Genomic DNA, 15,471 nt, shown 5'->3' with positions numbered 1-15,471 from the left:
CTCTGTCACTTGATGCCAGTCCACAAAGCACATGGTGAAGTATAGTTTCTTTGTCCTTTGCTTTCTGAGTCGTTCCTTAAAAAACTTAACCCGAGTGTGTGTGTGTGTGTGTGCACCCTTCATTATTCAGAATGTTCAGACTTTTATCTCATTACATGTTTATAAAAAGAAGTCAAATCTGTCTCTTAACAGTTAAGTTATACCTTCACTGATACTTCACACAATTACTGGTCCAGTGATCTCTCAGTCTCACCTTCTCAGCCGTCAGCACATTGTCAGTGAGGACGTAGGTGAGGAGACACACAAAAATGATGACTTTGGATGAAGTGAGGAAGAGAGACATGTTCACGGCACGGTAGTAGTTTGTTTCCATGATGACACCAAGCTCTGACCTGTAGAAGAGTAATACATGGCTGGAAAGTGGTCTCCTCATCCTATGACAGATGCATCCATGATGGTTTCAGAAACATTTTTAAAACTAATCAGCTAAATTTGGATCCAATTTGAATTGTGTTATATCTTCACTCATATTCTAAAGGATCCCAACAATAAACAACCAACTGAGGACAAAAAATCTCACAACAAGGAACAAGAAACAAATATTATTCACTCCAGAGAGAAAGTTAAGAATGGTGTACACACTTGCGTGCTGCCTCAGTTAGGGTAGTGAAGGGTTTCTCCCACGTGTACATCTTGATGATCCGCATGGCATTGATGATCTCATGCATGATCCTCACCCGCTCATCAGTGCGGTGGGCAGTGGCCATTCGCAGCTTGGAGAACACCCTCCCCAGCCATGCTTTAAACAAATGGTGAGTGAGTTACGAGGCACACAAGACCCACTTTCAAGGAATATGTTAAATTAAACCCCAAAAATTATTTAAAATGTGATGTATTTTTCAGTGAATCATGAATTAGAATCCATATAGTTTCTAAATAACTTCTCTCATTATAACAGTGTCAACACTATCTGAGAATGATCTGGGGAACTGATGATCATTATGGTCCCCTTGCTTAAGGTGCTGGAATTTACATCTCTTAGAATTGGGTTCAATCTCAAACCAGGGTGCCTCTTATTGAAAAATCTGTCCCATCTTTTGATTAGTTTCTCAGTGTTTCTACGAGGCTCCAAAGGAAGCACAACAGTATGTATCAAAACAAACATCATTCTTACTTTGAAATGGAACAAACAAGAGGAGAAGCATGATCCCAGCCAAGCAGGCAGGTCCTATTTCATTCCAGAGGATCCCCAATACAATTAACGTCTGCAATGCAACAAAGAAAATTACTTGAGGCAAACCCTGACTTTAGGGTAAAGACGAGAGGAGAAGGACAGAAATTATCAGAATGTTGCAATTTCTACATGAAAGATTTGTGCCATTACCTGAAGAGGACCAATCCAGATGTAGTGAAGGAAGATGGCACTCGTGTCAAACCTGTTGACATCATTTGACAACAGATTCACCATCTGGCCTGTGGTGGTCTTCCCAAGTGCTGCCTTGCTCAGCCGCAGAGCCTAAGGAGGGTACCACACACAAATAATTCATATTCATGGAAAATCAATAAAAAGTATCACATCCTGAAGAATTTAAATGGGAAGAGCAGGAACTACCTACACACACACACACTTAAATTCTGTATGTATAAGATAAACTGAATAATTACACACACACACACACACACACACACACACACACACACACACACACACACACACACACACACACACACACACACACACACACACACACACACACACACACATGTACACTTTAAAAATTAGGCCATAATGAGCCTCTTCATTTTTGTAAAAATACTAGTAGGTAAACATAGGTACATATAAATAAAAAAAAACACACACAAGCAATTAGTACAGATTCCCAAAGCAAGAAAAACTTTGTTTATTTTTATTTATTTATTTATTTATTTATTTATTTATTTATTTATTTTTTTTTTTGGGGGGGGGCAATGTTCAAACTACAGTAAGTATGGGTGATTAGCAGATGTGAAAAGCTAAGCATTAGGTGTATGCAGCTGCAGAGTGGTGTGCCCAGGGGAATAAGACATTTTCTTGGTTGCAATGGAGAATAAAAGAAGAAAATTTTTTTTTGCATTGCTAAAAAAAAAGTAAAATTAAATAAAATTAAATCAAATACAAAAATAGAAAGAAAGAAAAGCTGTACTTCTGAAGTGTTCAAGAAACCAAACAGAGAATCAATACTTAGGTTCTTATTAAGTTTCTCCTATACCAGCAAGCACATTCATTAGAGTGAGTTCCTATCATATCAATAAAATTCCTTCTATACCAGTAAGCATATTCATTAAAGTGGCAACATGCATAGCTTATTGTTTCAAATTCGCTGCTCTATCCTCTGTCATTTTACACAGACATATGTTAACACTCAAATGCTCATAATGTTGGGTGCTTGTATTCTCATATGCTTCATTTAACATGCAGTGAAAACAATTGCAGTAGCAGCTCAAGAACAAAGTTAAAATAACTCAGAATCAAGTACACAAGAGGTCAGTCTTATTTCACATTTCTAGCATTAAACAAAAAATTCCTCAAATATGTACTTTCACAAAACTTCATTGAAAATCAACCACTTCTGATGTAAAAAAAAAATAAAATTGCTGTTTATAATGCCATTGCTATTGAGTTTCTAAAAGCTTATACATTTACAAACATGCATAGAAATATTCATGGTGCTATTCAATGGGCTAGAAGACCACAAAGCAATCCAAGTGACCACCACTAATACCTTTCTATATATTAAGGTACAACTTGATATCCTTAGAGTCATGCCACCATGCTGCACCCCGAAGAAGTAGGGATGGTGAGTGAATATGTAAAGTAAAGAACCCATCACCACGCCTGTAGAGTAAATCCACCCATCGATAAAAGTGTAGCCTTCCTCCCCATTGAAATAACGGATCAGGTAACCCAGGCACAGAGGTTGTCCAATCCTGCAAGAAATATTGTGTTATACAAGGCATCAGTAAGGCAGTCGTGTAGTACTGTGTGGGAACAGATTAATGTGTTGTCTGTCAAGTTCTAGATTTTCAAAACTCATCAAAAATATTTACATAAAAATGCACTGATCAATCAAAATACGTCCAGCAAATAGCCAAAAAAACATGAAGCACATTATTTGTATATGTATATACTGAGAAGTAAATAAATAACTTTTGCACTGGGTGTCCACCAATAAATAAATTCTGAGAAGTCATAATCATCGCAGCATTTGCATTACTATTACTCATTGAAAACCTGGAGACTCCTGCTTCATTTCCTTTACTGGAAACTTTAGGAAGAGTGTATGCACGTCTCCATACCTACATCCCTGAAAGTGATTTTATTTTCCCATTAGCCTGATAACATCATCTCTTTCTTTGCCAGGAAATGTTTCCAATCTTCATATTCCATTCTGTAAGATCTGGGATAACTGTTCATTGAGAATTTTTACTCATTCTCAAATGAAGGGTCTATACAATTCTTCCATGCTACTTCTCACTCTTCAGTCATTTGCAACACACAGTATTAATTACAGTTTCACCAGACATCTTGCCATGCAGTATGCTATATAAAAAAGAAAAAAAAAAATCATTACGTAGCACTCGTTTCTGTTACCTTTATAGCTGCCTCAGTTCAATATTCAGTGTCCAGGTATCTTCTTCCTTCCATGCACAGCTTAATATGACAGTGACAAGCATCTAAGAAGCTACAACTCCACATGTCAGCATTTCAGATATTATCCATACCTTCTGGTTTCTCATACTTAAGAATTTGAATGAATTTTTTATCTTTCCTTCTGCTGTCAACTTGTTCATCTTAATGCTTCCTAAGTACATTGTTGTTGCTTTTCTTTTTAATATTCATCAACTTTTCAAAGAATTAAGTCTATCTTCTTTTAACATTATGTAATTTTTTAAACATTTTTTCATTATAATAACATTCTTCACCTCCACTGTTCCATCTGAGGGAAATGAAAATTAAGGTAGTATAATATTGGTGCAAGAGAGAAACTGAAAGCAGTGGGTGGACAGTAGCAGCATGTCTGTTTGCTTATTGATGCAGACTGACTTCCAGAATGATAATGAATTTGAGAGTGGTGAATCAAATCTCTAGTGTATATATCAGACACACACTGGAGGTGCAAGTCAGATGCAATATTGAGAAGCACTACAAATATGAGGCAAGGTGAAAAAACTCTTAGACAGAGTAAATTTTCAGCTGCAGACAGTGTTCTGAGTGAGGCGTAGAGGTGTGGAGTGGTGTGGCAGAGCTGGCTTTGCACCACCCCTTAAGCTGTGTGGAGGAGGTGTGACAAATGCTGGTCCAGGCTGCCTTGCAATGCTTCCAACACCACTCACATGGGCAAAGTTTTCTTGCATATAGAGAACCATTGTCAGATTTAGGGTACCCTAGTCACATATTCATACATAAACTTATATGTTCTCAAGTAAGATATAAGGAGACCCAGCTGTGTATGCAATATGTACTGCATGGCTTAGATTAAACCAGTCAAATCTCATCATATGCATTCTACATATAGGTACAGTTGGCACCTTACCTGATGAAGCAACTTTAGTACCTATACTTCTAAGTGATATCTACAATATATTTATTTTCATGACAGCTGTCATTGGTTTGAGCTGCCTTGGGGCTGCCTTCTTCCTCTCCCCCTCTACATCCCCTTCCTGTCCCTCTCCCCATCCACCATGTCTCTCTCTCTCTCTCTCTCTCTCTCTCTCTCTCAGGCAATTAAATTTATTTTGTAGAAATAAAAAATAAAAACCCAACACCTATGGGTACTTTCTAATGACAGCTCAGTTACTAAACATAGGTGGGTATAATGTAATCTAAGTTGTCTCTCAAACTCAAGATACAAGAGGTTGGACAGTGTCTAGAAGCCCTTATTACCCCCCCATAGAAATAAAAAAATAAGAAAATCCCCCCTCTCTCTCTCTCTCTAAACGTTCAGAGGACAATTTTTATAGTATAAAACACACACACACACACACACACACATGCGTGGTGTATATGGAGGGTGGTGAGAAGTAATCATTCCCTTCGGGTCTATGGATTAATTAAGAGAGAGAGAGAGAGAGAGAGAGAGAGAGAGAGAGAGAGAGAGAGAGAGAAGGGTAGGAAGGCTGCTTCATCAAGCAGAGGGCGGCTGTACATCATCAAGATTCAAGAACATGTCAACAGAAGTTCGTCAGCTTATCAGTGTCAGGCAGGCAAGCTAATCATCCCCGCATGTTTAACAATCACTTGCTCAACCTCATCTCGTCACAGCACCCATGACCACACTGACTCCTTTATCACAGGGCCAAGCAATGCACTTTTCCATGTACAACACTAACGTTCAAGCAACTGCCCTGCAGAAACAGACAAAACTGTTATTTGCACTATTTTTCATGTAGATTAATTATTTTATATAAACTTTCATCAACAACCACAACACTAATGCAATACAATAAAAAAATCTGCTAGAACATAATGAAATGGATCCTAATCAGCAATAATAATGATGATGATAATAATAATAATAATAATAATAATAATAATAATAATAATAATAATAATAATAATAATAATACAATTATTTATTAGATGAAGATGAGAAAGAAGAAGGAAAAGAAAAAGAAGAAGGGGGGTTAATGGCTACAGAAGTTCATAAATATTTGCAGTGCAGGCAGACTTTTCCTGGCATTAACATTTCTAGGGAAATGTTTGGTGGCGCACTGTACAGTACAGGAAGGAGTCTTCAAGGGTCTTTACATGGAATATAGTCTGGGTTACCAAGTCCTTAGTCAAATTCACGGTTTTGTTGTCGGCCCTTCAAATGATGGCGGCCAAATAACACGTAAATTCTGGTGTTAAACACAATAGACTTGCATTCATGCACAGACCCACACCTATTACGAGTACCAGAAACCGGTAAGCAACCAGATCGTGTGCTGAGTCTGAGTAGTTTGTGTTGCTGCTTTAGTGACCTGTGGATATATAATACTGGAAGTGCATACAGAAAGTGCTGTGTTTATATTATTTGTAGATGAGTGATTTGGGAATGTTTAGCACCGATGGTGGTTAACAGGAGCAGCTGTGATGTACACCGTAGAACCAGACGCGTCTATGTAAGGGTGTGGCATGCAGCTCTAAGGCGTAAGGTTTAGGTCATCCTACTAATGACTTGAGGACTAATGGGGAGGGGTGGGTGGCGCGGCCTACCTTTCTGAAGATCAGGGCACAGGATGCAGTTTTCAGATTCAGGGTGATGTGGCGGCACTTGAAGTTGTACGGATGGTACACAAAGATGTGCACCACCGCTATCAAGACAATGCCTGACGCGTACGCCATGCCCGAGCCGAGACTCCCTACGTGGCGGCTGTCGAAATAACGCACCAGGCCGCCTAGCAAGACTGGCTGGACTATCCTGGAACGGCGTCACTTTTGAGATGGCATGGCATGTGCACTCCTGTGTCACCTTAAGAACTAGTGTCAGGGGTTCAGTGTCGTCAGGACTCACAATGACGCCTCGCCCACGGATTAAAGTAGGGAAGAAGTGATTACGTAGCCTTCTCATGAGCTTGATGACAATTATTCAGTCTCCATCATTAACACTGGTAAAATCTCACATAGGAAAGGATCTTTACCTGCACGTATCAGCCATTTTTTTGAGCTGTGTTTGCCTTCTGGCTCTGACATACATCATCAGAGATATGGATGGTTGTGCAACTGTTATGTGCAGTGGAAACGAAATTAATATATGAGCAGTACAAGGGGTGTCAGGATGAAATAGTGTGTGTTATGTGAATATCTGATATTTGGCAAAAGTGAAGCAGCTAAGAAGATAGTTGTGGGATGGTTTAAAGGGTGAAGTGTTGTACAGAGGTGGTATGTATAGCAACAAATTACTAACGTGAGTGAAATTGAAAGGTGTAACTGGAAAACCTCAAGCAAAGTGAATGAACACAACGGATGATTACTGGAAGAAGAAACATCCAGGAAAGAGATAACCGGAAACTTTTTTGGAAATGCCCAGGTGTAAAAAAGGCAAAGAGAGGGAGGAAATCAATACTTAAGAAAACACACCACTTCTATTCATGATCGGCTCAAAGGTTCACTATGCGGAATGGCTTGGGTCGACCACTCATCAGTAGATTTGGTGAACCTAAGGGTATATGAACAGTTTGCTTACTCACTTTTATCTCGATCACCAGTCATTTTTTTGTTTATTTTGTTCCATGTAATATCACTTTTCACTGAATATTGTAATTTACCAGCTCCTTTTTCATCCCTGAAACACTTCACAGACAATAGAGCATCACTGGCATGTCAATATTAACCCATACGGACACTCACAAAAAAAAAAATGCTTTTCCCGCAGTAGCTTGCCATTTCCACCACCTGTCAGTCCTCTCATTATTGCTTCACTCACACACTCCTGCTACTGCTGTGCTCGAGTCCCGCTGCCAATACCAATATGAGAGAGCTACTGGCATGATGCAGTGGGTTCGTTGATGGGATTCGCAGCGTCAATTAGAATGAAAGACAAACTTAAATTCCCAGCCAGTCAGAATGGACCAGAACTTTTCCCTTCACCAACTTGACTCCACTCACTCTTTTGTCTTCAGACTGTATTAATCTATTCCTAGGGATCCTGGGTTGTTAATATAATTGTTACAAGAGGTTAACATAGTCTTTATGAAAGTACTAACACAAGAGGCACTGGGTTGCAGAATACAGAGTGAAATATTGGTTCTGTGTTCCAGTTTCCCAAACACGCACAGGTGATTTTCTTAACCGTTTAAAAGCCAAACTTATTGCCCAATGAAACTTTTTTTTCTCTCTCTTGGGTCAGACACATTGCACATCTTAGGGCATTAAAAAATAAAAATGAAATAAAATAAAGGAAGCTGTAAGTAGCCTTCAGGCATTCACGTGGCAGTCCTTGCATGAAACTGCCTATTTATTTCTATTTATCTAATCTTTTAAAGCTCCACAATGACTCAGCACTAGCAACTTGATTACCCAGTCTTTACTATTCATTCATTACTCCATTTGAGAACCAATTCCTTCTTTCCTTTTTCCCCTTGTAGTTAGCCGAGAGCCGTCAGCCAGTGAACTGTGGTGTTAAGATGAACGATATCGTGTCTCCGCGTCGCTCTTCCACCGTCGCTGCTTCGCCTTAATTTTCCTCACAAGTCACAATGATACGCAAGAAAGTGACAGTAAATGATAAATGATTACTTTCCAATCAAGGCATTTTCGGAGTGGCCACGCACTAATCTATGAAGTATATCACGGAGGCTGTCTTGAGAAGGTGTCAAGACGGTTTCAGATGGCAGTTGCTGCTGATGGTGAAGCTGCTTTAATGCCTGAATTTGCCAGTATATCACGCCTGAACACACTTTTATCTCTGTTGAGGGAAACCTTTCTCTTGCCTAAAAATTTCTACTTCCTCATAACTCAGGCCTGTAAACTCCACTCTAGTTCTCCTTTTCCATCAAGTACTAATAATTATCAATTCTTCCCAAGGAACACAAATTCTGCATCATCCTTGGTTCCCTCGCACCCTCAGTTTACATTCTAAATTTCCATTGTTAAATAAAAGTAAAATCGTGTGACAGTAACGGTGAAGATAAACTCATTGTAGTTTTCTTTTGTTTGATTTTCTTTTTAATCAGAACCTCGTTGTTTAGGACGACAGAGATGACGTGTGTAAGTTCATCAGCGTCAGTGAAAAAGAAGGGAAGGAAGAGAAAACAGTAGTGAATTGGGATCCGGCTGCCGTATCACACCTGCCCACACCAGGCATGTGTGTTTGTGTTGCATCTCAGTCTAATAAAAAAAAAAAACTATTAGACTTCGTTCCATCCTTGGTAACAGTTACGTATCACTGTCGGGAAATGAAATATCGTCCCCAATTATCATTATCTTTTATTTATTTATTTATTTTTTTCAATGTCGGGTTTTTAGTTTTCTTTTTCTTTCCTTTATTTTTACTTTTCATTGTGACTTAATACATATTTCCGTGAGCCTGTGACCACAAAAATAAATAAATAAATAAATAAATAAATAAATAAAAAAGCTAAAACGAAAGGTTAATAAAGTTTACTTGTGGTCGCCTGGAGAGGTTCCATTAGTAATCTTATATTGTGGATGTTCCGCTCTCTCTCTCTCTCTCTCTCTCTCTCTCTCTCTCTCTCTCTCTCTCTCTCTCTCTCTCTCATATGGCTCGAGTATCCAATAATAATAATAATAATAATAATAATAATAATAATAATAATAATAAGGCTACAAGACTGAGGACCATATTCAGGCCCGGATTCAGAAACGTTTTGCTCGCTCACCACGACTATTGTCAAACGCAACAGAAATAATTAGTCGGGTTCTCAAGAGAATTTTCTTGTTAATAATGTAAAAACTTTATTAATCTGTCACTAAAACCATAAAAAACCAAACTTAAAAAACCTGCGTCACTTCAACTACGGTCAAGGCTTTTGAAAGTAATCGAGATCGGGCAGTGTTGCAGTGTGAGGGAAGGGAAAACGTTGCAAGCGTGAAGGGGTAACTCATGAACCGCGCCAGGCGAGTGTTCTGATGGCGGAGAGAGAGAGAGAGAGAGAGAGAGAGAGAGAGAGAGAGAGAGAGAGAGAGAGAGAGAGAGAGAGAGAGAGAGAGAGAGAGAGAGAGAGATAACTATATTAACGGCACGAGGTGAGTGTTCTGATAGCGGAAAGAGAGAGAGAGAGAGAGAGAGAGAGAGAGAGAGAGAGAGAGAGAGAGAGAGAGAGAGAGAGAGAGAGAGAGAGAGAGAGAGAGAGAGAGAATAAATAAAACTGAAACATGCTCCTTAAACACACCATGAAATCTGTGCATGACAGAATCAATTCGCTGCATGGCTATAAATATTTCTCTACCTACGAATTATTATACTGATCAATTCCAAATACCGCCACTCTGCTTACTTTCCTATAGAGAGCAGATATAATAAGCAGAGGCTCAGTGTGTGTGTGTGTGTGTGTGTGTGATTCACCTACGGTCGTCTGCTGGTCACTCAGCCAGCCGTTCCCCTACAGAAAGAGGTCAGAGCTCATAGTGACCGATCTTTGGGTAGAAGTGAAACCACTCACACACCACACACCGGGACAGCGAGGTCACAACCCCTCGGGTTACATCCCGTACTACTTGCTGCTAGGTGAACAGGGGATACACACTAAGAGGCTCGCCCATTTGCTTCGCCGCGCCCGGGATTCGAACCCGGGGCTTCTTGATTGTGAGCCGAGCGTGCACTACACTACGCGGTTTATGTGTGTGTGTGTGTGTGTGTGTGTAGATACCAGTGATGTAACAGTACTGCTTAGGAATGACAAGGTGAAAGGGGTGTAGGAGGGGGAGGAGGAAGAGGAGGAGGAGCGGGTAGTGCGTGATGTCAATATGAAATGGTACATGACATAAGCGTAACTCCTCTCCTCGCTCCTCTCCAGCGCAGCAACAGGCAAGCTCGGGGAACGCAAGAAGGCAACAAGACGAGAGCGCAAACCATTACACATCAGATGATTTGCAACAACGCGTGTACTTCGAAACGCTTTGTTCGCTCTCATCATGAAGACTTTTCAAAGGCCGCAGAGATGAGAATGCAAATTCTAATGGGTGTTTTTACCATTACTGACGCAGAATCCTTTTCAAACTATCGCTCGTATCATGAAAACATCCTGGAAACCTCAGTTATTTCTAATAGACCTGCTGCTTAACGTATCATCCTACAACTTTCTACACTTTCTATACTGGCTCGTATTCATCAAAACTCCAAATAAATACATTAATTGTTTCGTTATTGAGTCATATCGTCAAGTGGTGTCCCTTAATGCGTTACAAATGCATGGATGGGTACAGCATATAATCACTGTTATCTCTTGACACGCGATTTTCTTATGGAACACTTCATGACCTCCGTGGTTTGTTCCCAGTCAGCGAGAAGTACACCCATACTCTCTCTCTCTCTCTCTCTCTCTCTCTCTCCATACACTGTATATTTATGAACTGTCATACTCGCCCATCCTTTTTATTTGTTTATTTTTTCACATAACCTTTATATCTATTTTTCATTCCTTGATTTTACATTTTTAGTTGGCATCTTGAGAAATCTACCACGGTTTCTTCTTGCCCACCAAGCCAACAGAGGCTTAGCACTGCACTCTCACATACTTCGGCGTCATATCTCCACCCCTTTTAATACGCTCCAAGTGGAAGTTATCAGGATTTTCAAGGGTGTTTTTAAGATTTCAGTGACTGATAAGAATTCTACACCGTCGGTACGAAAAAGAATAACACCACGGAGAACCAGTCTAATTATCTCTGTGACCTATGTAAATGATCCTGATGGGAGGCAGTGGCGTTCAAGAATCTGAGCCTTTAGTATCCTTGATGTGAAGAAAAGACTGAAGAAAAGAGACGTAAGATATTAAAGGTACGTTGATAAATATATGAACTGCACCTAGATTTCTCTCTCTCTCTCTCTCTCTCTCTCTCTCTCTCTCTCTCTCTCTCTCTCTCTCTCTCTCTCTCTCTCTCTCTCATTTGTTATTTAATGTATTTAGGTTTTACTCTGCTTTCGGTTACATTACCGTTCGTATACTGAAGCGAATAAGTTTTTTCATCATTCCGGTAGCCTTCCATTTTATCCGGCTGATGTATGTGAGAAAGATATGATTTTTGCAACTAATAAATACTTCTGGTGGAACACAGAATCTCTCTCTCTCAGGGACCCACCTCAAGACGCACTCCTCGATGGCCGCCAAGATACCGACAGCCGCGAACTCCCAGCCGAAACATCGAATCAGCGCCCGCACGAAGCTCGTCTTCCTCTTCTTGATCTTGCTCTCCTCCAGCTCCTTGTCCCACTCCCTGCAGGGTGAAAGGGCAGTGCGTAGAACATGGATGGTTCTTCGTTGTTATAATTCTCTCTCTCTCTCTCTCTCTCTCTCTCTCTCTCTCTGATGTTTTGATGTTTGTTTTTACTTTTTTACACTATATAACAACAGCAACAACAACAACAACAACAACAACAACCACTACTACTACAACAACAACAACTACCACCACTACCACAAACAACAACAACAACAACAACAACCACTACTACTACTACTACTACTGCTACAACAACAACTACCACCACTACCATAAACAACTACCACAACAACAACAACAAAAACAACAACAACCACTACTATTACTGCTACAACAACAACAACTACCACCAATACCACAAACAACTACAAGCACAACAACAACAGCTACTACTACTACTACTACTACTACCGCCACCAGTACCACCACGAGCACTAGTGGACTAAGTGCCCAGGGGGAAACGCAAACTGGTCTATAAAACAGTCCACATATGCGACATAACAAGCAGCTCTTAATGTACCAGGGTCCTCTTGACTATACAACAGTTCAGCAAGTCTTTAGGAAGCTTCAGATCCTTTGTCGATCCCTCAACATTTGTTACAAAAAGAAAGATTACTGAATTTCTATCGACTTTCTTTCACTTACCGCACACCAACATGGACTGCCACGTGTAGACCTGAAGGCTTTTTGTAGCTTCCCTTGTTTTCCTATGCTACTAAGTTCTAATCAGCTCCCAGATTATTTATTCTGCTTTTGACCTCTTAGGTATCTATCAACCCTTTGGCAAGTCCCACTGACCTCTTTGTGATCGCTGCTCTAAATGTATTACCCGCAACTCACAGAGATCATTTACCATGCCCCCCAGTCACCTGTCTCATGAATGCGTGCACTATGGCTACGTGTAAAGAAGCATCATGCACTGGTTCACGAAAAAAGTCAAGAGTCCCTGTGTGCGGTGAAGTGACTGTCAACCTTTTCAAAATTCACTACGTTTATAAGAACAATAACAGGTTAAGAGCAGGTTACAATTTGAAAGTAATGCTTGTTAATGATAATAAGGTCTTAAGGAATAATATATTGCAATTGAAAACAAGGTGGCGAGGCATACAGTGTTGATAAGGTACGTACTTATGTATCACAGTGAAAACAAAGGACCAACCAATCTACACATTAGTTATTTTTCTTCAGATTGTTCGACTCTTGACCAGCAGGGGCACAGGAAACGCAGGTAACAGTGCAGGTGTTTATTCACAGAAGGTGTGAACAGAAGGCTGGAGGTAGGTGATCTCTCGGCGCCAGGCCGCGCACTTCCACTTAACACTTATGACTGAAGCCTAGCTCGTTCACTCATACACGTATTCATGCCTCACACAAGTCTCGCTCATTCACTCGTTCACACAACTAGCTAACAACCACACACCTCCCCCGAGACATAAGGAAGATTCCTTATCTTTGTTATGGCTACCGTAACACATGAAACAAAGTTACAATGATTGAAGTACAGAAAACACGGTACATATACACAAAACAAACACAGCGTACAATGAACACGTACGACTAATCGTAGGTGCTACGGTGCCACCGCACCTGCAGTCGTCTCGGCTCCCTACGCTGTCGGCTGCTTCGACGCTCTGGTTGCTCTCGGCCACGGTGTACCCCGTTACCCTGATGCTCCGGGCTGCCGGGATGGTGGTGTTCCTCGTGACCCTGATGCTGAAGCGCTGCACCGCCATGAGCGGTGTGCTGCTCGACAGGAAGGGGAGCAAGAGGTCTGTGTGGGCGTAGGTGTCTTCTATTACGCCACATCACGCGACCGCTGCCCATCTTGATGAGGTAGTCTCTCCTTCGCCCAACAGCCACGATGACACCCAGGCGATCCCAGAGGCCTGTCGTGTGATCTTGAACGTCGACGTGGCCACCGAGGTGCAGGAGAGGAAGAGTACGGGCGGACGCGTCGTGGCGAAGTTTCGCTTTCTTCCTCAGTCGCTCTGCCTTGGCGTCGCACTCATCAGCAGCGCGCTGCCACTGCTGAGCGTATGAGCGATGATGAGCCGGGACACAGGACCTCATAGGATGACCGAAGAGGACTTGTGCTGGTGATCGCCCTTCCGCCCTCGGAGTGTTGCGCAGTTCCAGCAACCCGCGAGCGAACGCATCCTCGTCCAGGTGTCCCTGCTGTGTGGTCGTGAGGATCAGCTTCTTCACGGACTTGACCGCTGCCTCGGCGTGACCATTGGAGCGTGGATAATGAGGTGAAGATACACGATGCTCCACCCCCCATCGAGCCAGGAAGCGCCGTACCGATGAAGAAGTGAACTGCGGTCCACCGTCAGTCCTCAGGAGAACAGGCACGCCCGTGTCGGCGAACACACCCCGAAGGACACGAACGAGCTGATCAGCCGATGCTGGACGTGAGCATGCAGACACGTGAGGCCACCCAGACAAGCGATCTACATACACGAGGTATGTACGGCCTGCTGCGTGGAAGTAGTCTGCAGAAACTGACTCAAACACCCTGCTGGGTGTGTCCGTGTCCTGCCAGAGAGGTTCGTTGGCTTGGCTTGGTAGGAGTGGACGGCATAGTGAGCATCCAGAAACGACGTTCTCAACGTCTCTGTCCATACCAGGCCAGTACACCGTTTGTCGGGCCCGTCGCTTGGTGCGCTCCATCCCCTGATGACTGTCATGGAGTCGCTCTAGTGTTTCTCGGCGGAGGCTGTGAGGAATAAGAAGCCTCGGCCCGTAAACCACCAGGTCGTCGTCTACGGCCAGCAGACTGCGCACCGGCCAGTACGTACGCAAGCGGTGATCGAGGTCGTGGCAATGATCAGGGAAGCCCTCGATGATGACGTTCTTGAGCAAGCAGTACTCCCCGTCTCTTGCTGCTGCGGCACGTACCATTTCCACAGTCTGATCCTGGAGTGGTGCTAAGCGGACGCCGTCCTCATTGGTGGCAGATAACGCTGAGATGACCGCTGAGTGGAGAGGGTCGAGGTCACCAGAAGTAGCAGCATCCTCTTCCTCCACTGGGTCCTGTACTGGAGCACGTGAGAGGGCGTCGGGCACACAGTGTGTCGATCCCTTTTGCCAGCTTGCTGTGAAAGAATACTGAGCAAGCTTCTCCCTCATGCGCTGCAGCCGCAGGTTCTCTATTTCTCCCAACAACTTGCTATTGAGGAGAGGTATCAGCGGGCGGTGGTCGAGCACTAGATCGAAGTGAGGGAGTCCTTTCAGGTAGGTGCCACATTTCCTGACTGCCCAGACGATTGCAGCCATTTCCAACTCTATTACTGCATAGCGGCTCTCTGTGTCTGTAACAAATCTTGACCCGCATTGCACCATCTTCCACTGGTCACTGTGCTTCTGCAGGAGAACGAATCCAAATCCGTGCATCCTTGAGGCGTCAGTCTGTAGCATCGTTGGTAATGATGGGTCGAAGTATGCCAAGACAGGTGGGCTGACGAGACACTGTTTCACCTTCTCAAACGCCTCTTCATGGTTAGGAGACCAGCACCAACTGTTCTTCGGGCGTAAGAGATCTCTGA

The 15,471-nt window shown here is 42.4% G+C and overlaps 1 protein-coding gene across 6 annotated transcripts in view; it reads right to left on the bottom strand.

Moving 5' to 3' along the window:
• The window catches only part of LOC135104068 (ATP-binding cassette sub-family C member 4-like), a 116,075-nt gene that overhangs the window by 26,848 nt on the left and 73,756 nt on the right, over positions 1-15,471 (bottom strand). For 3 of the 6 annotated variants that reach the window (XR_010270294.1, XM_064010964.1, XM_064010966.1), the window contains exons 3-8: positions 11,786-11,920; positions 2,763-2,967; positions 1,385-1,516; positions 1,175-1,265; positions 643-799; positions 254-392 (exon numbers count right to left, since the gene is read on the bottom strand). Coding sequence is in view for 5 of the 6 variants with exons in the window: in XM_064010964.1 (XP_063867034.1) it covers positions 254-392; positions 643-799; positions 1,175-1,265; positions 1,385-1,516; positions 2,763-2,967; positions 11,786-11,920 (859 nt within the window). In the remaining variant the exon portion in view is untranslated. Of the gene's footprint in view, positions 1-253; positions 393-642; positions 800-1,174; positions 1,266-1,384; positions 1,517-2,762; positions 2,968-6,238; positions 6,444-11,785; positions 11,921-15,471 lie in introns of those variants that run through there. The other 3 variants (XM_064010965.1, XM_064010967.1, XM_064010968.1) reach the window with 3 other exon arrangements.

The sequence above is a fragment of the Scylla paramamosain genome, chromosome 10, assembly GCF_035594125.1.
Source record: "Scylla paramamosain isolate STU-SP2022 chromosome 10, ASM3559412v1, whole genome shotgun sequence".
Classification (NCBI taxonomy): domain Eukaryota; kingdom Metazoa; phylum Arthropoda; class Malacostraca; order Decapoda; family Portunidae; genus Scylla; species Scylla paramamosain.
Note: the sequence above shows the minus strand (reverse complement) of the source record. Positions and strands in the feature narration are given on the sequence as shown.